This window comes from Ambystoma mexicanum, chromosome 13, assembly GCF_040938575.1.
Source record: "Ambystoma mexicanum isolate Mex_15411 chromosome 13, UKY_AmexF1_1, whole genome shotgun sequence".
Taxonomy (NCBI): domain Eukaryota; kingdom Metazoa; phylum Chordata; class Amphibia; order Caudata; family Ambystomatidae; genus Ambystoma; species Ambystoma mexicanum.
The window spans coordinates 207,155,077-207,179,854 of record NC_090938.1 but is presented as its reverse complement, the minus strand read 5'-3'; the positions used below and the strand labels follow the sequence as shown (position 1 = coordinate 207,179,854).

At 43.1% G+C, this 24,778-nt stretch overlaps 1 protein-coding gene across 1 annotated transcript in view; it reads left to right on the top strand.

Annotated features, from left to right (window-relative positions):
* The window catches only part of SARS1 (seryl-tRNA synthetase 1), a 345,554-nt gene that overhangs the window by 175,830 nt on the left and 144,946 nt on the right, over positions 1 to 24,778 (top strand). The window contains exon 6 of the mRNA XM_069633659.1: positions 16,121 to 16,276. Within this exon, the coding sequence (XP_069489760.1) occupies positions 16,121 to 16,276 (156 nt within the window). The remainder of the gene's footprint in view (positions 1 to 16,120; positions 16,277 to 24,778) is intronic.

Here is a 24,778-nt window from a genome sequence, read left to right as displayed (position 1 = left end):
CCAAAACAGCAACCTACTATCCACCCAGATCTAGTCTTTAAGTAGATGATGTTAAACTGATGACAGAACAATGCATGTTAGAAATGGAGGGCTTTAACATGCTGTCTATTGTCCAGTTAATTGTTATGCAAGGTCAAGCCCCACAAGAACAGGATTTATGGAGCAAGCAGGGCCCCCCACTGAGGCAATCTGGATACAGGTTAGCACTGGAAAGCCAGTAATTCCTCTAGCATTATTGAGAGTAGCGCTGGAACAGCTTCACTACCCAGCACACACGACTCAACAGTGTTGCTGCTGCAATTGCAGATGAATGGTTCTCGCCCAACCTGTTAGAACATGTGGCACAGTTCATTGTAAATTGCATTGTATGCCAGAAATGTACTGCAGGGCATACTTTGCAAACAGTAAGAGGAGCAATTCCAAGACCCAATGGCCCATTTCAGTATCTACATATAGATTATGTGGCTATGTTAGACATGCAACCGCTACAGACTAATGCTGGTCGTAGTACAATATTTTTCTAGATGGATCAAGGCAGGTCCATGCACGCACCTTGATGCCTCGTGTGTTACCAAGTTCCTTGTACGCATGGTGTGCAGGTTTTGCGGTCTTAAAATTGACCCCATTTTGTAAATGAGATGATTCAACAAATAGTTTTAGGTATTAAGCACACATTTTCTTCCGCTTATCACTCACAAGCGAATGGCGTTAGTGAGATATTAAACAGACTATTCAAGGAAAGAATGGCGAAGCCCAAAATGACCATAAAGGGATGGCTACATTTCGTACCCCTTGCCTTATATACCCTGAGAAATCAGCCTGGTTCAGATCACCATCTAACTCCTTATGAGATGGTGTATGGACGCTCTATATGAACCGCACTTACTCCTCCAACTAGGGTAAGAACTGATGCCCACAGTGTAGCGAAGGCATTAATTGATGAGATGCACGATTACCTAACAACAATGACTGCAAGTATTTCTTTCATGTCTCAACAGGTCAAAAACAGAAAGGAGGGGTCAGAAAAGAAGGGACAAAGACAATCAACCGAATGATTTAGAGTATTTACTGCAGCCACCTGTTTTGTACACGGGCGACCAAGTGCTAGTTTGGCAATGTGTGCGTACCTGGAACACACTTCTTGTTGAAGGTCCCCACGAGGTGGAGAAAGTTAGTCCCACTGCAGTAAAACTAAAAGGATGGCGAGCATGGCTGCATTCACATGAAATCAAGCCATGCAAAGGAGAAAGATCGCCCCCCGGTCCCCCCACTGAAGAGTAGTAGTTCCGAGCACGCGGACTTGGTCGATGACCGAGAACAAAAAGAATGAGTACATTAAAATATCTTAAACAAGGGATCAATCTTTTCAAATTTGACCAAGAATAAACAGACTTGCAGTTATCTTGGGAACGTTTCTTCTTTTCTAGATAGGGTCAAGGAACAATGAGGCAGAAGAACTGCAGCCAGAAGAAAAGAAGCACATTTCGTCTTTCATGATGCCCTTTGTTTTATCCAGATCTAATAAGATGATATGCGGATATAGTGATGTTTTTTTAGTAATCCAAAGAATAATCGTATAATTTCTTTTTAGAATAGTGACAATTATCTTACAGTTTTTGATAAACGTGTGATCCAAAAGGAGATGACAGATTTGCATATTAATGTAAGTAAAAAATGGAGAGGTTTCAAAATTTCAGTTGTTCACTACCATCAAGAAAGTCAATACGTTTTCATGGAGTAATAATTGTGATCTCATGTTGCACTATGATTTGTGTTTTCCTCCTTATTAGGATGATGCTTAGAGATATCAGAAAGGACAATACAGATATGGAGGATGTTAATGAAACGGCTACTATTGTTCCTACTGGCGACATAAACAGTTTTATCTATAATATAACTAAACATCTATGGTCTCAATTTAAAAGGGATATTGTGGAAAACCATGAAAATATAAATGCGTATCTTGACAATTCGACTCATTTAAAGACTAATCTATGGTATCCGCACATGAAAAGCACATGAAAAAGGTGGGTAGAAGAACATCAGATTAAAGCTGTTGTGTGTTCCCTTATACCTTATGCTTTGGGAACATCTAAAATATTCAAAGCAACAGAAGTATCGGTGAAAAAAGGCACATTAACTGACACACCTATCACTTTGGCTGACAAGAGCACAATTCCAAGGCAGATCAGCATCCATAGTATGTGTGAATAAAAAGACTCTTCAAAGAGAAGACCATTATGTACAAGATATAAAGTCAAGAGAAAACAAAGAGGCAAAGCATTGAATAATAAAATATGAACATCCTAGAATAAATGGAGCAGGATTCAAGATAGAAGAAAATAAGATGCTCCAATGTGAAGACGAGACTGGAGAGGAAAGACGAGAATGCTGGGAAAGGGGCCAGCTACGAATTAAAGAAGCGGTGCTCACTCCTGAAGGATGGGGTGATGGATTGGTTGCATGTATTACACTAGCATTAACAGGACAATGGGAAGAAGTGATGAACGCAGAGAAAGAATGCAAAGACCAATGGCCTCGGACTGCAAGATTGTTAACGTGGGTCGATGATGTGGGGGGACCCCTGCAAATCCTCTCCCTGAAGAATGCGTCCTTATTTTTCTGAAATAATGGCACAATCAAAGTTGGAGAAAATCTCAAGTGTGGTCGAGCTTTTGATGTCCCAGGTATGAAGAAACAGCAGCCCTGATGGCCCACAATTGGGCCTGGGGATCAAGAGCATATATGAAATTGCTGCCAAAATGGGGGGCGGGGGGGAAGTGTGTTCATTGGTACTGATAAGTATGCCAGCCTTAGTAGTACCACAAAGTGACTTGCAGATAACACATTTTCCGAAGACGGATGCACACCTTAGGAAGAGAAGGTCGTTCAGCAGACGCTGACAAAAGAGAATTGCATCTCAGCAAAATCACTAGAAGCATATCCTGCTATTACAGATGAGCATAATCATATCAGCAGAACAGCAGTGATATTTACATCCACCTTCACGCCAGGAATTCAGACTCCAGTGAATACGAAGTGGTTGCCGATCACTAGGGAGTTGCTGCAGACGATCAATACAACAGTATAATGATTTAATGCAATGTTATGCTTGAGCTAAAACATGGCGCTGGTGCGCAGTGCATTCTGGGAGCGCTCGGAGCCATGATGGATATTTACTTCATGCCGCAGTGAAAAGCTGCACTCATTTTGCTTAGAGTTAGATTCACGATGCTGAAGAAAACATGCTTTCTAAACCTGGTATGCAGTCAAGGACATTTCTGCTGGGAAAGCTAACTTTGTTATGTCTTGTTATGAGCTATGGGACTGTTTTTCGTGGTGCTTGTTTTTAGAGGAGGGAGGCACTTTGCTCCTTAAGGGTACTGTCGGTTGACCCAGCTGGCAACCAACGGCTGCTCATCAATGCTCAAGTGCGTTGCCAGAAGGTTCGAGAAATCGCCACCCCTTTTGAAGGGTGCATATATGCGGAACCCCTGAGCGGTCAGGTGAGACTTCAGCCGGAGGGGGACGCTTTCGTCCGGCATACCTGTTGGCTGTTGTGCTCTCGACCTGGCTGTTATCGGCGTCTTCCAGCAGCTTCTGGCGAGATGAGGAATCCAGTTAGGCTCACGGTGATGTATTTTCTTTTGAATTCTGTTTCTTCTGTGATTTATTTCTGTTATCACTGGTTGCTTCTAAGCTTTGAATAAATAGCCGTATAAGTGCTAATTATTTTCTAAGAGTGTGTGGTTGCAAGTTATTGCGTCTTCCTGCATTCAAAGTATTGGCTCCGTAATTGTACTGGTGATTTATGACTGTCTGTTCACTTTGGGAGAGCAATACATGCAATCAGAGGAGAGATGAGGGCAATTGGGCGTATGGCCCTCCAGAACAGGTATGTTCTGGACTTAATCACAGCAATGGAAGGAGGTGTGTGCGCCAAGATTAGGCCTTCTTGGTGTACATTTACACCTGCCCATGATGAAGAAAACAGGACCTGACAGAAGCAGTAACGATGTAGTCAACCTTGCACACAAAGACGATGGATGAAGTAGATGAGATTGAGGATGATTGGTTCACGTCTCTGTTTTGTGGGTTCCAACCTGGCTGGCGAATGCCTTCAAGCTACTTGTAGCAATCTTAGTGTTTATATTGATAGGATTTTCTTATAAGGACCATCTTGGGACAATGCCAGAAGACAGCCCAGAAAGCTATTATCATGAACATCATGATGGATATAAATGCTGCAACTGGAGAGCAGATACAACATGAAGTCAGTACCTGTGAGAATATAAAGAAAAGTACTCTTGCACCTCGAGGAACAAAGTTCTACTACCCCAAGGATCATACAAAATGTTTAGGACGATGGATATTCTGTCCACCATCTGGAGATTGCTACCACATGACCTGGAGTGTGGATGAGCATATAAATAATGCAGATCACCTGAGGCGTGGTGACAAAGATATGAGTCCCAAATAATCATCTGAATTGACGATAAAGGAGAATGAAGAGATGAATGTGGTCGAGGACCCGACCTGAGGGGGAATGTGGAGGAGCAGGTGGATGCATTTTCCCTAGTTCCGCCCCCTCACCACTGTCATACTGGGACCGTGTGGGACCGAATGTGTTATGCCTATACCTCATCGAGTGTTTGAGAGATGTTATGCACCGAGACAGAGACATAGAATGTACCCGTGCACTGAAAGTTTGGAAAGATGTCGGCACACACCTATGGACATCATGGAGCGTTAAGTGAAATCTGACGAGGGCAGAGTGATGTCACGAAGAAGATATATGAACCTATGCTGAAACAATATAACACCAAAGAGTGGCAATGTAACTGAAGCACCAAGAGAAATATGTATCTTAAGCTAAAGTAATCATGGATATAAAGAAGAATGAAGTAACTTGCTGGTTAATAACTATAAATACACAGTACCGCAAGATAGACAAGATATATAGAAGCTTGCTATAGAGGTGTATATATATATATATATATATATTTCAAAAACAAACAGCTTCGGGCGGAAACTCTTCAAGCGAGCAGCACTCCACGAACAAAAAAGTGTTCCAATGATCCAAATAAACACGAAAATCCAACAGCAACCACTGCATCATAGGTTGTGTAAAATATAACAGCCTTTATTTTACATATGCAGCAGATAAAAAGTGATCTCCCAGTGCTAATTTTGCTTAGCCAGACGGCAGCCTGACGCGTTTCACCACTAACCAGTGGCTTGTTCACAGTTACTCATCACCCATAGAGTGCTTGTTTATATTACAGACACTCCCCCCACAGTGAAAGACATAAAGAAGGTGACTTATAATCTCAAAAATAATGGCAATTAGCCATCTTGGCTTGGGCTACTGGCTCACATTACTAAATGATATAAGCATATGTTTAAACGTCAAACATAACGTTTCAGCCATAACAAAACACATACAAATAAAATTGACATTTTAAATATTAGTACTATTTAAAAATCAGTTCATAGTATATGACACAGAGCACAATTATAAGGGCAATACGGAAACATTAAAACTCCCATATTAATGACATAGTGTTGTCTTTCCTATTCGATTTATGGGGGCAGGGGTAATAATACAGATCTACCTAAAATATTCACAGAGCCACAGAGTGACTGCTTATGCATTTTGCCATGTTTGCGGAGTGCCTAGAAGCGGGATAACTATCTTCGCTGAATATGTAACGTTCAGTCCCAATAAAGTGCATAGTGCTTTTATATAAACAATGCATTCCTATGATATAATAGATACATATACACTAGTACAAAATATTCATGTCGTATTATAAAATGCATAATACAAACTATAGACATCTCTCTAAAATATTCCAATATAATAAGGGAATTTTTTCTCATGTAATGCTACAGAACAATATATCCCAACATCTGCTTCTAGTGGTAACTTCTAGTAACTCCTTTGCCATATGATGGTCCCATGTGTTCTGTCAAAAATATTAATAAAGCCAGCAAGTAACTGCTTATGCATTTTACCATTGTTATAAAGTGCCTGGAAGCTAGATTAATTTCTTCGCTAAGTAAGTAGCGTTGAGACAGTATAAAGTGCATGGTGCTTCTGTGCAAATAGTGCATTCCTATGACACAGTAAATACATATAGAACAATATAAAGGACATTAATGTCATGTTATAAAGTGCATAGTGCGAACTATAGACATCTCTCTACAAATACTTCAGTGCAAGACAGAGGAATAGTTTTTCTTGTATAACACAACACAATCAAAACAAATATGTTCCAACATCTACTGCTAGCAGTGCCTTCAAATAACTCCCTTGCCAGTTGATGTTTCATGTTTTTTTGCATTGATGATCTCAAAAAATGAATGCAAAAGAAGGAGAATGCTATGAAGTGTCAAATATGCATATCAAATAGTAAATGCCCAGATATCAACTCTGAACTGAGAATGTAATCACACCCTCTTAGACTCATATAATATCTCAGAATGGTGTTCAGATTACCACTACTTGCTTGCCAGGCTGAAAAGAATCAATCAAAAACAGGCCTCCCTATGAGCATACCTGAGCCAAGTATATTAAACAGTTTTTGAGTCAAATTAAAAGTCACCATAAAAAGTGAAAAAAGAGAAAAGTAATGAGAAAAAAAGGAATAAAAAAATGAAACAATGCAACAATCAGTTAAGCATATACCATTATGAAAAAAAGGGGTCCTTTGAATGTATGAGCTGCCGGGGATATTATCGTGTACAATATGATCTTTATGTCCCCAGAAATGTGTAAAGCTCTTCATCGATGTTATGTCCCAGTGGTGTTTTACTCTCGAAGTCTAAGATATATTTAGTCTCTTCTTGGCGGAGTATTTTTTCATAGTCACCTCCTCTGGGGCCTGGGATGACCTTATGAATGCCAAAGAACGTAAGATGAGTTGGATCGGCGTTATGCATCTCCGAAAAATGTTTAGCCATGGGGTAAGAGCAGTCCTTATTAGTAATAGCTCTCACATGTTGCAGGATACGCACTTTCAACTTACATTTTGTGCTTCCAATGTACCATTTTGAACAAGGACAAATCAAAGCATATACCACCAGTTCTGATTCGCATGTAATCTTGCTATTGATGTAAACCAGATGTTTTAGTATAGGGTGCTCATAACTTTTGCAATTCTTTGCATATTTACAGATCTTACATCTGGTACATTTGAAGAAGCCTGTTCCTGTTAAGGAAAGCCAATTGGTGTTTGTGTCATTCCTTTCTATGGCCATGTAACTTTTCACCAATAAGTCTTTGATGGAAGCACTTTTACGAAAAGTAATATCAGGATGGTCATGAAGCATGCCACCAATGTCTTTATCAGCTTTTAACACTTTCCAATACTTGTTGACTATCCTTCTGATAATACTCGAATGGCTTCCAAATGTCAAGATTAACCTGGTAGTATTTTGCTCCTCCTCTTTCGCTCGGTCCGTTTTTGATGTTGTTAACATTATATGTCTATTCATTTCACGGACCTTCAAATATGCCTGTTCAATAATCCTTTTGGGGTACTGCTGTTGTAAAAAATTGAAAGCCGTTATTTTGCTGGCTGAATCAAAATCAACAATTATACACATACACATACATATATACACATACACTGTGGCAAGGATGGCCATGATGGGAAAATGGACGCTGCTCAGGTCGAATTCAACCAAGCTACCTCCGAGACAGACAGACAAGGCATCTGAATCTGGAGACGCTGGAAATGCATCTCGTGTGCAAAACAGTGATGTCAAAGTTGGCCTAGGATCAAGGATACTATTTTAAGGAATAATTGCAAGTCACAAGGAGAGATACAGATAATCCCTGAATGTGAGACATTCCTCTTAGATTAAGGCAGAATAAAACATTTGTAACTGCAAAAGTATTGGACACTTAAGAGTATAAAGTCCATGCAAGGTAGAGTGAGCAAGTCTCTAGAGGCCAAGAGGAGCAACATCACCCTGCCTAATTGAATCAAATAGCAGTAAATAAGAGGCTGAAATTGACAAATGTGGGGTCTCTTCACATTTGACTCAGAAGTCAGACACAGGCTATTCATTAGAGCCTCAGAAGAAGATGGGCGTGTGCTCATCCTCCTTGAATTTCCAGGACAGTGAGCAGGCTGCAAGGTCAACTACAGATGGAAGACTTTGGTTTATGGACGACCAATGAAGGATGATTGATTGGGAGTACTGGGAGTAATTGACACAATTCAACGCACCTAGGTTTTGTTTCACGTACGTGCTGCTAGAGAGCCTAAAGTCCAAGGTTGGGATAGTATGCCAACCAATCAGTGGGTCTAAGGGGCAACCTAACGTGCAATGTTGCATAGACCAATTTGCTGCTGTTTTGTCCCCTATAACCTGTACTGTACGTATGTAGGGGTAGTTCAAGGTGTGTCCTTCAGATAAGGGGCAACCAGTGATGTAATAATTCTTTTATGTTCTATAAGTAGATGTGTTCCCTTAAATCCCTTCCAACTATAGGTTTGTGATTCACCACATAGGATGACTTCATAGATGATGGATATTGGGGTATAAGACATCTGTGAAATCAAGCTAGTATGTGAGTGTACATGCATCAGTCCGATGCCTGTCAGTTCTCCCTGCATTATTAAATGAGAATAAAGTAGTTTTTTGCCATATTACTTGCGTCTGTCTGATTGTTTGGTCTCAGCTCTTCATTTGTAATTCCATCTAGCACAAGAGACCCTTCAGGGTGCTGGCGCACACATAGAGGGGCCACCATTTTTCTAAAGTGGTGGGATCCATCTTTTTTCGCCATTTCTTGGTTGCTTGTAGTTTAAGGTCTTCCCCAGCCATTCTAGGCGGAATTACCTAAGTGGGAGTTTTGTCTTCGGCAGGAATCCATTGCATTCCCCGCCAAGGCTCCAGAATGTCTGAGAAGGCAGGAAGCGAGGGATGAGTCTGGAATTCTGCAGCTCTTTATCTTTCAACTTGCCTGAAAGAATCCCAGTCTCAATGGGGGGGGCTGGCTGTCCTGATTGGACAGCCAGACCGCCCCTTTCTGTAAAATGCAGGGCGAGATTGCAGAGGTTGTGCTGTAGTTCCTGTTAAATACTCTGAACCTGGAAACTGCTAACAAGTCGACCACTGGAGCTGAAACCGAAGAGGAAGATGAAGAAACTACATCTAGCGATTTCCAGCAACCAGAGAGCCTGCTTTGTAACCGGAGCCTGCTGTTACCCTTCCTTCCAATCGACCTGGGGATCCCGAAAACGACAACTCAGACCCAGAGCTTGGTGTGATCCACTACACTTAAGAAGCCCTGCATTTTGAGCCATCCCATGTCGTGCTGCAACCTTGCGTGGCAGCAATACCCCAAACAATTGTGCTGTGCATGGCCTTCAGAATTCCGAATCAAGCTGAAACTTTGATGACCTCCTCCTGGCTCTCCAGAGACCCGATTTAAGTCGGTGAAGTCCCCGACCACAGTGCTGCACCAGATTGGAGATGAGAATCCGACCAGTGATATTCAGTCTTCTCCTGAAAAGCGCACCAAAACCACAGAGCCGCATCCAGCTGCGAAGAAACCCTTGCCTGAAGCCTTCCCGTTTTGATCCCTGCTGCAAAATCGCTTCCAGTGTTGTCTTCAGCCTTCATGACATGGAATTCATGTACCAAGTTTTTGGCTGCAGATCCTAAAGTCTCCCCTGCTTCACACTACGTCTCTGCTGAGGTACTGTGTTGGTTGTGGTATTTACTTACTTTAAGCCTGTGTGATTTCAGTATAGCTTTGGGGTGTTTCTTGTGATTGAGAGTCCTCTCATCCAGTTCACCCAGGCCCACTGGCTGGATTCCTCCTAGGATGTCTCAGAAGTTCCTGGACCCTTTCAACTACTCTAAAGTGAAGGACCTACTTCTATGAACAGTCTTAGGCACTTGACTGTTGCCACTTCTATGCTTATCCTGGCCTGTCTCTTGGACACTACAGACCTAGTGATGCCCTTCTGCCACTGAGAACACTTGTGCTTCAAGAATAGGGAAAGACTTCTAAAGTTTGGGCCTTTTGCCTAGAAAAGATAACAAATGTTTAAAAGTGTACTTACTTGTGAAGGAGTTGGTTGGTAACTGTCACTGTTGTATGCAGTACCCTGTGGGAGACCGCACCAGCCTTGTCCTCTTGGCAATAGGAACCCAAACTTTGGTTTATGTCTGCATTACACAAGTTAGAAGAGTGACTGAGCAGCCAGGCTTATCTCGAGAGGGGTAATGTGCGCTGTAGGGTTGTAACATAGTTTCACAGTGACAAGTATGCAGATAACACTTACACTCAAGGTTTCTTGATTAAACAATTATTTATTAATTTAACAGACAGTTTAAATAAGCCTTCTTTAGAAGGGAACAAATATGTAACACTTAAGTACTCTTCAAAATACACATTCTGTTTCAGTAAATCAGTAGATGCTTCCTACACCCTCAGGTGACTTCAATAGTTTAGGACAGTTTGGACATTGATATATCACTGGTACATTTAGAGCAATACTGAGTTTGGTGTCAAAAGGAAAAGGTTAGGGGAAGAAACAATGGTTAACAAGTTTTTTGTTTTTTTTGTTTTTTGTTTTAAAGTAATTTAAACACACAGGTACAGGGTAGTTACTGTCAATAGCATTTGCATACATCTGGTTCAACATTTCAACAATGGCCGGTCACATTATGCAGCATCGGACTGATTCTCGCCATCCACATCCTCCGCTTCCTCCGCCAGGTACTGTTTGTACCTCGGGAGGATAGCTCAAGGGCAACGTGCTCGCCTTGGAAGCAAGACGACACAGCGCAATGCAGGTTCGATCCCCGGGTCCGTGCATAGACACCTCTGGGTATTAAGCGCGTTATAAATAACCTATCATATCTTCCCCATATGTTCCTAGGGTGGGAGGTGGGTTGTAACAGTTCAATATACAGTTACTCGTTATTGTTGGCACACACCATGTCCTTGTCCCAGTCAGCCTTCGTGGGAGGGTTACTACTTTTCCATCTCTTGAGTATGACTCGTTTCGCTAGTAGAAGGCTAAGGTTCAACAACTTATGCCATGTGTGATTCATTTTCTCAGTGGCGCTTAGTAAACACAATACCGGAGACCATTCAATAGGGTGATCTGCCATTTTATCTAATGCGTCACATACATCTGCCCAATATTTCACCAACCTGTACCGCACATACATCTGCACAATATTTCGCCAACATCTACTGCATCTGGGGCATTTACCATCAGCAGTGGGGTATATGCGTCTTAGTTTCGCAGGGGTGTAGTGTATCCTGTGTATGATTGGTTAACAAGTTTTTCAACAGCTAAGCACTTTTGAACCCCCAATGCAAGGTAAATTGACCCTTTCCCAGCTATACAAGTAAGGTATGTATGACTTTTTGGAGGGACAGATCAAACACAAAGTCAGAGGTTAGAGTATTCAGTGAGCCAGGACAGCCAATGTCAATTGAGCAAAGTCTAGGAGAGCTGAGGCACTTCTTGAAGGTAAGTAAAAAAGTCTTGCAGAATGTTGTAGAGTTTTGTTGAAAAATAAATCACTGTTGGGCTACAAGCTGGGAAGCCTGTGATGGGCAAAGCTGCAAGCAACTCTGCAAAAGGTAGCATATGCAAGTCTCATCTGAGAGCTAGCAAGCTACACAACAAGAGGTAAGTATCCTTTAGCTTGCAGTACCTTAGTTCTGATGAAATGCTTCCAGTTGGCTTCTGTTCCTGTTGTAGGTCCTGCAGATCCGGAGTTCTTGGGCCTCAGTCGTGGTGACAAGAGGAAGGACGTCTGGGGACTCCTGCACTACGATTAGAAGGTTGGCGGCAGCAATGGGCAAACTTCAGATAAGTGGCACTTCGTGGTTTCATCTTCTCGCGAATAGCACCACCATGGTTCTCGGACACAAGGTGGACTTTCCTAGCTTCTGGGGTCCAGCACTCTGTTGAGGTGGCTCAGGCTTGGTTAGTACTGCTTCGAGGGAGTCCAGAGGACTTAAAAACGATGCACTCGATTCTGGTGTTCCTCTCCCTGGCACTTGGTTCCTGCATCAGCAAATGGGAAGTACAGCCAGCAGAGAGGTTTTCCAGTCGAGTTTGTCTTGGGGTCGAGTGGTCCCACCAACCCAAGGAGCGAAGTCGTCATTTGCAGGGCTTCTCTAGTCGAGGTGAATTTGGAGCGTCGGCACTGCAGCAGGGCTTCACCGGGCAAACCAACGGTCCAGGATTAGCAGCAAGCTACTCTTCCAAGTTCTCCTTCAGATTCCTTCGTCCAGTGGCCGACTCTGCCTTTCTTGCAAAAGACCTCGCCTTTTATGCAATTCTCTCCCATTCATTTGCAGCCTAGCTGTCGCTCACACAGCAGGGTGGCTGTCCTACAAGGACAGCCAGCCAATCACCTTTTGGTGCATTCCTGTAACCAAGGGGAATTAAGCACATGGAGTTTCGGGAACCTCCCTCGCTTCTTGTCCTGCCAGACACGCTGGAGCCAGAGGCGGGCTTCACCAGTGAATCCTGCCAAAGACAAAAAGAACAAAGGGACCAAACCTGGTAAGGCGCGCAGAGTAAATCTCAAGAAGGACCTTTCCAACACGAAATGGTGAAAAAAGGCCACCGGGCAATTTTGACAAAATGGGCACCCATGGATGATATACTGCAGCTGCGAGTGCAGCCCACGGTATAGTAAAGTAAACCACTGCCACCAGCAATTAATTGTAGAAAGGGTAACATAAACATGTTACATGAGAAGATAGACAGAAGGGATACTAAGTAACCTCTCCAGCACCCTATTGTAAGATGGTGTGTGCTGGGTCTATAAAGTTATAAATGTAAGTAAAGTCAATTTCACTTTACTGCTCTTGGAAACAGTAGTTATCCAAGAGAACATATTTAAACCTTATCAGAAATCCAAAGGATTTCTCTGTGGCACTGCACTCAGGGTGCTGTGTGTCACAATTTAAAAAGATGATGTCTTTGGAGTTTGTCAGACTCCAAAACCAAAAGAAACAGAGTTCATATCACAGAAATAATACATGAGAGAGTGGGAAAAAGATCTCACTCTCTCCAGGATAAAAATGAAGTCCTAAAGTCCAACAAAAGAGCTTGGGGTATCTAAGGTAGAAGGGAATTGGCACATTTCTGAGAATTCTCCCTCACAGTCACTCAGAGTGACCAGTTACAAAAGTTCTTACTTACCTTGAATGTTCTTTTCCATTCTAAAAAGTGTATATATAAGGTTATTTTACTCAACTGTGAATTCTTTGGGCCACTTCCCAAAAGGAATGCTGTTGGCTTCACTTTACGGTTTCTTTTAGCATATAAATGTAAAAGTATACAAACTCGATCTTTCTTCCCCTGACCTGCTGTATAGCCTGTCTAGAATAAGTCTGCCTTTAGGTTTTACTTACCTTGAATAGCTGTGCGCCATCCTGACATAAGTTAGTGTTTGCTTACCATCTGTGTTCCACTGATCTGAAAAGCAACTGTAATCGTATATTACACTTAGGTTTTAACTGCCTAAAATAGCTGTCTGCCATTCTAAAGTGTCCTGTAGGTGTAGCTGACCTTGGTCTGCATGGTCCAATCCTAAATGGGTGTAGAAAGTTCAAAGTAAGTAGAATCACTTATTATAGTACTCAGAAAATGTTCTGTTGTAGGAATAGAAAAGGTTACACCACACAAACAATAGCGGGGCAATACTTTAAAAGACTTGTATTACTTTTCAGAGGTGTTGGAGCTTTAGCAGTCCCTTCCTATCTAGGTATGAGTACTTCAAAGTCAAATTGGAGGTAAAGTAGGTAAGGCACAGCAGTAGAAAATAGCAAGTTCCAGGGAATTCTTCAATTACAAGTAAGTAAAATGCTTTTGTGGTTTAAAAAGATTTCAGGGACCCTCGGAAAGACTTCCTGTGGGCGCACAAACGTTGGGCGAGCACCCCCAACTTCGGAATCGGCACTCCAGCAGCGAAGGAGCTACAGAATGACTTGAGGTATATACTACCATGAGTCCCTCTGTAGCTGAGGAGTTGTAAAGAAGATGGAGCTGGATTCTTTCACAGTGCAGCAGCGGTGGACCCGGTCTCCTATTCCTTAGTCGTGGTGACGAAAGGAGGAACTCTGGAAGGGATGTTGCAGCAGCAGTCGGAAGAAAGGATTTGCAGCAAAGGATTGTTCGTGGCTGGATGTTTACCGCCGGTCAATCTGCCTCGTTTCTTCGGTCCTGCACATTGGTGAGGGAACTTTGAGGAGGGGCCTTGTCTCTGGAGGTCCAACTGGAGCTTACCAATGTTCTCGGAGGATTTGTTCACGGGAAGACGATGCACTGCAATATGGTTGGAGATCCCCAGGTATTGGGATTTTGCAGCCCAGGAAAGTCACAGCATCCAGGGAATAGCTTGTCTTGCAGGTCGTTATATAGCTAGTTGGTCCCACCAGACAAACGGAATAAGTCGTCTTCTTCGGAGATCCTCTGTCGATTTGAAAACAGGGTCAGGACAGCAGTGGTCTCTTTGTGGTTGCTGGAATGGCCTGCAGGCGTCTCTAGTTGCCGTCTTCTACCTTCTTCGGTTCTTGTGTTCCAGTGGTCGACTTGTCTTCTGCCTCAGGATCCTCCCTCTTTTATCAGGAATTCACACTAATCCTCTGCAAACTCCCTGCAGTTTACAGAAAGGGTTGAGTGGCTGTCCAATCAGCACAGCCAGCCCCCCAGTAGGAATTGGTTTCTCTCAGGCACACCAGAAGACAAAGGGTAGTACTATTTCGAGATCTCCCTTGCTTCCTGTCCTTGCAGACACACTGGAGACTCGGCGGGCTACACAAAGGGTTCCTGCTGAAGCCGAAACAAAACCCAGAGCTTCCCCACCCGATGACAGAAGGAGGACCAAGACAGGCCACGCACACAAGAAATGGTGATAAAAGAAAAAGGCCACCATTTTGGGTCAATGGTGACCCTTTTTTGCATAACCACAGCTGTGGAGACAGCCTGTGGGTACACATTGCACGAAAGACGCTAGAACAGGTCCACTGCCATAAGTATATGCCTGCCAATCTAACAGAAATATGACAGGGGCACGGAGAAGGGGGACACATAGGGTGGTGTTTGCTGTTCTTACAAAATGAAAAGCTAAGAAGCATGAAAAGTAGTTCTAAAGGAAAATAAAATAATATAAAAAGGAGAGCCCAATGGGCTCCTAGCAACACTGCACAAAAGGTGCTTTGTGCTGCAAAAGTGAAACCAAGACGCCTTTAAAGTATGGAGGAAAGGTAGACTCCATAAACCAAAGTAAAAACACAATGAACAGGATTCACATGGTTGGAGCAAAAAGATTGAATGAGGAGAAAAACGCTTCTCTTCGTTCAGGCGAACAGGAAAATGGTCCAGAAGCAAAGTGCTGGGGGTCTCGCAGGTAGAGGAGATTTGGCATGGAAATGAAAACTCCCCAACAGTTGCGTTACATTTAGTCACCTTAGCTGTGCTTTAACTATGTTTATTTTCCCTGAAAATAAAATCTATATTTCTGGTGCTTGCGGATCTGCCTAGATCACATGCTCTGCATAGTCCAACATCTAGTGGAAGTCGCAGTGTTACAAGATTTGTTTTCAAAACTCAAACGGACGTCAACAGGGTGTGTTCAGTTAATACTAGCCCTAGTGTGACGTGTACTGTACCCATGGTCCTTCACGCGTCCATGTATGCATGTGTTTTAGCCTAATAAAGTATGCTTGTACATCTGTGTGGTCCTCTTATTACTTGGCTCTCAAAATGTTTCTAACTGTACCTATGTACCAAATCCCCTGATTTCGTAAGTCTGGTCAGCTGATGTTACTCAGTGTTTGGTAAGACCAAGTGTTAAAAGCCATTGCTCATCCTTTAGGTTGGCCTCCACCAACCACCACACATTGGTAGTTCTGAAAATGTCTTATCACGTGGCTTAAAACGCTAAATCCTAAAAGCTCTACAGTGACTAGCTTCTCTTTGATAGTATAGGCCTCAGACGTCAAGCTCGTCAAGGAAGCCATTTTGTCTATGGAATGCAAAGCACCGCCGTTTTGCATTTTATTGAATGTTGTATATGCTCATGCATTCCATTTACTGTTCTCCTTTTCTTACAGGGTGTTCTGGTTTTCCTAGAGCAAGCATTGATAAATTATGCTCTGCAGACTCTGGGCAGCAAGGGATATACCCCGATTTACACTCCTTTCTTCATGCGGAAAGAGGTGATGCAGGAGGTTGCCCAGCTAAGTCAGTTCGATGAAGAACTTTACAAGGTAAGCATCCTGGAAGCTTGGCTAGGTTCTGAGAGAACTGTTGTGAATGCATAAAAAAGGATGCATTTATTTGCATTTTTTAATCGGAGGGTATTTTTTTTTGGTTTTGTTTTTTCTATTTCGCTTGGGTCGAACATCTATTACCATGTTTCACTGTCTGGCTTGATGCTACTTCTACATATACACTTCAACATGTTCTTAGACTACTCCAGCATGGACAAAGAGTATAAGGCAGCAGATTGTCCTCCAGGCTTTAGATGTACCGTTGTATAAGAAAAGATTGTGTTTTTACAAATGGTGTTGCTGTGTCTGCTCAAACATACCTAATTTGTGGAACATCAGGATCTGGACCACTCAAGCTTCTCCTCATGGGTCCTATCCTCAAGCACGTTTTCACTACAAAATGACTGCTGTCTTATGGGGAGGACAACAATGAGTAGTAGTTTTATAAACTCCTTCTCAGGCCCATGCTATAATAGAATAGCAGTGCTCCCAATCATAAAAGGCACAGCATGAATGGTGTACATATACCTCCTTCGCCTCTTAAGCTAGCGTGGACTGAGGGCAGGCTGTACTCGTGAACTATGTGTGAGCCAACAGTGGAACCAAGTACCAAAATGAAAAAAAGAAATGCCTGACCAAGGTTTTATAAAAATAAGACTTAAACTAAAGGACAGACAAACTAAGAAAACACTAGCAACACCACTGTAGTGAGATACAGAGAGAATACAGCTTTTGGGAAATAAGGGTCTGCAGGTAAACACTTGCAAAAATTTCAAACAATTGGGGTTTGAAGTGTCACTCTGGTTCATAGAATAACGGTAGCGGAAGAACCACTGATGTGTTCCATCGTGTGTTCGTCCAGGGTCTCGACAGCATTGAGCCAGGTGTCTGGGTGCTGTCCATTTAGTTGCATTCCATTTGGATTCAACTGGATTCCACAAAGTGATACGGTTTGGCAGTGGCTTGTGGCTGGAATAAACATGGGACAGGCGGTGAGGCTCAGGTCAGCGTAGCTCAAATACTATCTAAGAAGTTCTAATTTGTGAGTGGTTGGTCTTTCTGGTGGCTAACGGTTGTCTAAGGCGCTCACAGTGGGTCCAAGCAGCTTCAACTCGCAGAGGGTCAACTTATTTTGGTGCTATGGGATGGAGCGGTTTTTGGCCATTCAACTGACCTCTGAGGAGAGGTGTGCCTATCGCTGCGCAGTGACACTTGCAGGGCTGCCATTCAGTCCTCGCTGCCACGTCCAGCAGCAATCCGGCTCCGCTTCAGCAGGTTGCTTCAAATGTTCCCTGTTGGGGACCGTGTTCTAAAGTGCAACTAAGGGCTTAAGAAAACCATATCTGAAGCAGTACACTTTTAGTATAAGGATGTACCACCTGAGAATGTGGGTAGCATTGACAGAGCAGCCAGGCTTATCTTAGGAGTGGGTAGAGGGCTGTAGCTTGGTATAAATTGTAGCATACATATGGTCCAAAGAAACACTGATACACTATGTATATGTAAAAATAAGGGGTTTATTTCAATAAAAGTAGGGCAAGATAAATCTTGGGTAAGTACTGTGATATCCTACAAACAAAATCATAAAAACCAACATGATACCTATGTTATGCAAACCAAGGTATAACCTTTTTTTTTTTTTTAGAGGAGCATGAAGCAAGTCGGGAGGAGCCAAACCCAAGGTTATACATTCAGGATCTTAATATACTATTCATTGGGGAATAAAACCAGGTTGTATATACTTTTAGAATACCATCAGTAATTCAAGGGTAGTAGGCCCCGTCAGTCATGTAGTGACACTTAGTTATGAAATCACATACTAAAACAACCCCGGGGCTGTTAACCATGGAACAGGGACTTAATGTGTGCGTCTCATGTCCGATGTTATGTTTTGTAGAGGAGAGACGCTCTATTTCACTTTCGTAGACCTAAGCACGGCCTTCGATAAAGTTGATAGACCAACGTTGTGTGCCGTGCTTGCTGGGGTGCCCTGATGAAATATTGACAGTGCTGCTAGAGATTCACACGGAAAATAAGGCCTGTGTTCGTATCGGTCTGAGGTGGTAGGGGGCAGTGCACAGAGTGCTTTAATATTGGGTTGGGGGTCCGGCAGAATTTGACTTCCCAGGCTCGCACCAATACTGTTTATGCTATTTATAAATGGGTTTCTGAAGGCTGTGAAGGGTACCAGCGCTGACTATCTGAACCTGGGTGGTAGGGCCTTTCTGGTTCTGGCCTATGCTGATGATATGGTTCTTATGGCCAGAACACCTAGGACCCTCCAGGTGCTGATTGACAACTATGCAACTTTCATGAATGGGCTGGGGCTAAAAATCAACTCCACTAAGTCAGCAGTGATGGGGTGTGTAGAGAGGAAGAGAACTGCGATGATGCGCCCCATGGTTTGCAAAGTGGAAATCATCCCAAGAGCCAGATTCAGAATTTGACTTCCCAGGGTCAGATTTTCAGAGGCTGTTACGGGCAATGCTCACCTTTTTTAAAAAAAAAAAAAAATATATATAAAAACAGTCCTTGAAAATGAGCCAGCACATGGCAGGAATCTCCCGTTTTCTAAAAAAGGTGTGAGGGCCAGCCCCCGAAACCAGTCCTGAAGGTTTATGCTGCTCAAACCAAGGCAGCTACCTTACATGGAACTCCCTTATGGGGGGGTCATAGAAGGCTGCAGAACTTCAGGGGGAAAGAAAACAAGTTCCTCAAACTGCTTCTAGGGCCTTCCAGACTCAGCCATTTGTGCTTCAATTCACAGGGAACTGGGGGTTGAGTTTTGGGAGGATCAATGGGATGCCGCTCCAATTACCTTTTGGTTGCGCCTATGGGCAAATAAGCATGATACCTTTATGCCACTTTTTCATCAGGGGCAATATGGGTAAAGAAAATTGGTGCAAAATCCCATGGTTGGCATATGTGCAGGAGTTCCTGTGCACCACTGACATCCAGGCCTGGTTCCCCCCAGAGGCGGTGTTGTCACCCATGCAACTGAGTTTACAAACAGGCAGTGTATCGGGGCTATGTGAAAAGCAGGATAACTGGGAACGGACAACCTTCTCTGTAAATCAACCTGTGTTGATAAGCAGGGTCTCCGAAATTCAGCCTTACCTTTTTTGGGGCTCGAAAAAGGACAGATGGCTCATGACACGGGCAAGGTTTGATTGCCTACAGCTAAGGAGCAACACGGAAAAGTGGCCTGGCTTCCCTAATGATCCAAGCTTCCCAGCATGTGGGAAAGCGAGGGAAGACTTAAACATTTGCTACTATTCTGTCCAGCATATGGTGACATTAGAAGGTCCACCATCTTGCAGGTTGTTAAGCTTAGTAACACCTGCCTCTACAGGCTGGCTCTATGCTTCCTTCTAATGGCAGGCACGGAATTGACTGCTTGGGCTCTTTTTGTCCTACCTGAAAAGAGCTGTATATCTGAGAGAGAGGATTTTAAGGGAATGACTATTTTTTTTAACTGTACTGAATAATATGGTTTTATCCTCATGAAAAGTCTTGTCAATGATTACACTGTTTTCTCTTGATTCTTTTGTGTGATGTATCGACTATTGTTAACCTTTTATATCTGTATTTGATGTTTGTGTTTGATGGATGCTTAATCTGAATAAACTTTGAATGATATCTGCCATTCTGTGAAACCCAGGCCTTTATCCCACTAGCTAGGAATCTCAAACATAGGTGTGTTTGTCTGCCATTCTGTGGTAAACTAGGCCTTTCTCCCCCTATCTAGGAATCTCAAAGTTAGCTGTGTTTATATCTGCCACTCTGTGAAACCCAGGCCTTTCTCATGCTGTCAGAGTCTCAAATTCAACTGTGTTTAGATCTCCAGGCCTTTCTTCCACTGTTGAGGAGTCTCAAATTTTAGGAGTGTTTATATCTTGAAACACTTGTGTATAGGCGCGTTATAAATGCCAAATATCATATCATATATCTGCCATTCTGTGAAACCCAGGCCTTCACCAACCATCTAGGAAAATCCAGCTACCCGCTGAAAGCATCTAACCATAGCTTGATCACTACCCAACTAAAAACCAAGGTCAGGTTGTTCACCTCCCACAACCGACCAAAACCCAACTGCCTACCGTCTCGCCACTGCTTAATATCCCAAGATCACTGCACTTGGACCCTCCACCCACAGGAAAGAGAGATATGAACCCGAAATCCACTATTTAGGCAGCCACTCGGGGAAACCCCCAGCAAACTACCTGCACCCTAGAACAGCCCAAGCCCAGAATCCCCCAAATATCACAAGAATCACTCATATGCAGACACCCCAGCCAATCTACAACAGCACCCCACTATATCACAACGACCCCACAACTAGCCCCGGATTATAACTATGTACAAAAAAAGCAAATCCACATAGTGCACAGCGCAAGGCAAAAGGACAAGACTCAACACCATCCAAATCACACAAGATCCTACAGGTGGGCTACAGCCCCTGTAACCCAAAACGAAAAAAAAAAAAATCCAAGCCCTGCGACCACCTAGGACCACAAGATTCCCTGACACAGAACAGGACGTCGCCAAAAAACCTGCGGAACATGGAAAAATCCAAATGCAGCTGCTCCCTCTTCCAGTAGAAACGGCCAGGAATACAGAACACATCCCTACAAACGCCAAGACCAACTGAACAAACTTCATGAGAAAATAAAAATTCCCATATCTAACACTACCTTGCAACTCCCTCCACACCGCAACACCCCAATGTCACTGGCATTTCTAGGCAGACAGAAAACCTATTGGAACTGAACTCGGAGACCTGAGTCCTTTAAGACGAGGCAGCAGTACTTCGAGGTAGATGGGGATGCAGCAGTTATTCAAACATCAATAATCAAAACGACTCAGGAAGTTGGCAAAACTTGGTTCTGTTTTAATATCAATTATCTAAAACAGGGAGTTACAAAGGACATCATCCGATGTCGCAGAGCATGATCTCTCAAAGCGTTTCAGGAAAAAAACATAACTTTTATAATCAAAACTCATCATCACTGACATGTTACTTGGCAAACTCCAAAAACCTATGAGTAATGGTGGTTGGCTTTCAGGGAACATCTAAGTATACGTTCTATATAGCTGGGGGTTGTGATTGGGTGCCTAAGTCAGGTGGGCAACTAAGCCCGTACCAACTGAATGATCATCTTCATCATCACTAAATACACAACAATGAATTGGTTACACAAACTATAGGTCTCTTAACTGCGTGGCCCTCTACACCACTTGGTTTGGCACATCTGTACTCTTCTGCAATATTCCACACGCTAGCAGCACGCAGGCTACCATTCCAGATGCATGGAGGGTTGGGGGTTGTCCTATCATCACTCCTACAGTCTGCCAGTCAACTAAGGCTTTGAACTAGGCTTTGCAGAAGCTATTTGTGCATGAGAAATAAAGGGAGTATGGCATTGTTCTGTCTTCTGGTTTCGGTGCAGCCTGACCCAAGCTATTTTGATCTTCATCATGTGACTGGAGACCAATCTTTTGAGCTTTTTGCTGTATTTAATATTATTAAATGATGAACTCTTGACGCCTTCAGTGTTTTTTCATGCTTCTTCAAACAAGTTTGTTCTTTTCTCACATTCGTTGTGGCCTTTTTGACAGGCGCCCAACTCACTGTGGCCTCGACTTCTTGGTGCTGGGCCAGCCAAGCCTTTCTCGAAATTCTTTCGCCATCAGTTTATTTCCAAGTGCGTTGCACTGGGTTTCAAGCCTTGCTAAAGTGCATTGTCGAATATCCAGGTTCTGTACATTCCTATGTATACATTGGCGCATCGCCGCAATCTAATTCACTACAAGCCAGCCTTTCTGATTACTTTGCCCTACTTGCGTTGCTGCATCTGTACAGGTGTAAAATGACTTTGCATTTTCTTCAGTGCTTCTTTGTACAAGCATCTTCATTTCGATCCCGAAATGTTGCTCCACTTTGATACTTCATCTTCAGTTTCTAAAGAATGTCTATGTTCCGTCTTCAATGACATCTTTTCTGGACAATGTCAGTTCTACTTCGCATGACATCACCAGTCTCCTGTCTCATTCAAATGCACATTTCCTCTGGTACCCCAGCCAGAAAAGCACTATTTCTTTTTGCATGCATATAGGTTTTCTCAATGGATACCTTAAGATTTTGTGTGGTATAGGCATCCACACTGGCACTGCTTGTGTAGCCATCTCTGGTTCCCGGCATATAGGCAACATGAGAGCGGAGCTTTTGATGGGGGTACTTGGCTCCTCCTCTACACTCCCCCCCCGCTGGGCAATTCATCGACCACTCTCCAGTCTTCACATCCAGACATCCTCGTCTGAAGAAATGCTTCTTTGGAACGCGTATTTTCATGACTCCTTTCAGGCATCCAGCTGATTTTACATGTTCATCAACGCTCCAGGTCATAAGACTGAATTGTCCACTGTGACTGCAATAAATCCATCTTCCCACATACTTCTTGTGGTGTCTTGGATACACGAACTTCGTTACCTCAGGTGCCTGAATGCTGGCCTTCACGTAGATTTCTTCATCTGTTGGCACTTTTGGCTCAACTCCTGATTCAACATCAATCACAATCTTCGTTCCTGCTGCTTTCTTTGCAGTCTTCTTGCATTGTGTGATTATTATCCTGATCACACAGAATCCAAGTAGGATCATCACCAACAGGGTCCAAGAAACTTGAAAATGTTCACCATCCATTGTGGATTCCATGAGAAGATCGACCCAAACCAACTGACATCATCAATGTCTTCTACTTCGTCCACCATCTTGACGTGCAGGTTTGTCAACATCGTTATGACCTCTATCAAGGTGCCATTCACATCGACATGAGGAGGTATGACTGTGCAACATGATTCCTCAACAAAACGCCTCATCCATAGCTGTGATCATATCAAGGACATATCTGTCTGGAGAGTCATCGGTCATATGGCTCTCAGCTCTTCTTTGATAGCATTAAATCCCTTTATGGTAATGTTGATCGTCTGCAGGAACTACCATCTGGTTATCTGTACCCATTTGGTATTCGCCATTGTCTGAAATCCAGGCATAAAGATAACAGGAAAAACTGCTGAAATCTGGCAACAGTGTGTGTTCATATGGAATAGCATCAAAGGCCCCTATTGATTTGGCTGAGAAATCATTTTCTCTGTTCATTATGTTCAAATGTTCAGTAGCGCTTACTCAGGTGGGCATCTGCTTTCGGCAACTCGTCACTGTTCAGGTCACTCATTGGAATCGCCAATGCTGGAACATGGACAATCACTATAGAACACAGTCCTCCCCCAATCTCTGGGAAGCTTCATGTACACTCTGGATCCACAGGCCCATTAGTGATCCATTATCACTGCTGTCCCAACCTTCATTCCTGGTACATCAAAAATTCGACCAATTTTGGTTCTATCCAACTTTTCTCATGCCATTGTTTTTGAAGCATAGCTTTGCACTGTCCAAAGGCACTATCTGCAAAGCAACTCCTTTGTCTTCGACCCATGTCGGTAGTTTTGCAAGTTTCAGCCATAAGGGTTTGCATCCCTTTTCCACAATTTCAATAGTTGGCTTGCGATAACCAATTACTACCCACGCTCTGCATATAATCACACCTATCTCCCAGCCGTCTGGAGAAAGCACTGTTCCCCAGATCTGAATCTGGCCTCTTTCCTTCTATCTTCAAATTTCTTCTGTAGTCTTTCCTGGGCTGTTAAGTCTTCTTCCCATCTGATTCCAGCTCCTTTAACTCCAGGTTGGCCATATCTTCTCAAATGATCACTGGTAAATGTCCTTGCTCGTGTCTTCAAATCTTGGACATAATCATCTTCATGGGGCTCGACCATTCGGTCGCCCATACCAATGATGCTGTTTGACCCATGAACTGACTTCTTGCCAGGCAGAGTGCAACGTGAGATAGGCAATGAGCTGTTTGGACATCTATTTCAGTAGCTACAAACACCTTAGACTTTCCTGTAGTATAAGGAAGGAGTGCACATACATACATGCACATTCAGAAGTACTTTTGTCCACCTCTTTCATATGCTGATATCACATATTGTTCCCCAAATGTGCTGTACTGTCTAGATCATTATTTAATTCATAATCATCCTCCCTCATACTTCTCTTAAGTCTCTTTCTCTGTCTCTCTAAAAGGACTGGTGTTAGGCAGAAACCTGTGCCGTTCCCTCTGGGACCACTGCAAAAGATTTAAGACTACAGGTGTTTGGCAGTAAACCCACTTGGTGGCAGTCTGCACCACACAGATTCACTTGGTAGCTGTGGCTGAGCAGTCAGACTTCCCTCAAGAAGAGTTAGGCAGTATACAGAGTATTCACAATAGGTCAAGAGAACACAATAGAACAAGTTAACACTGACCAGGGCTTGGGTAAAAGAGATATAATTTTTTATTTAAAACCACATCTAGAAAAACACACAGGCACTAATAGTAAGCAATTCAAAAACACGGTCACTAAAAGATATACACTCCCTTAAAAGAATATTAGACAAGT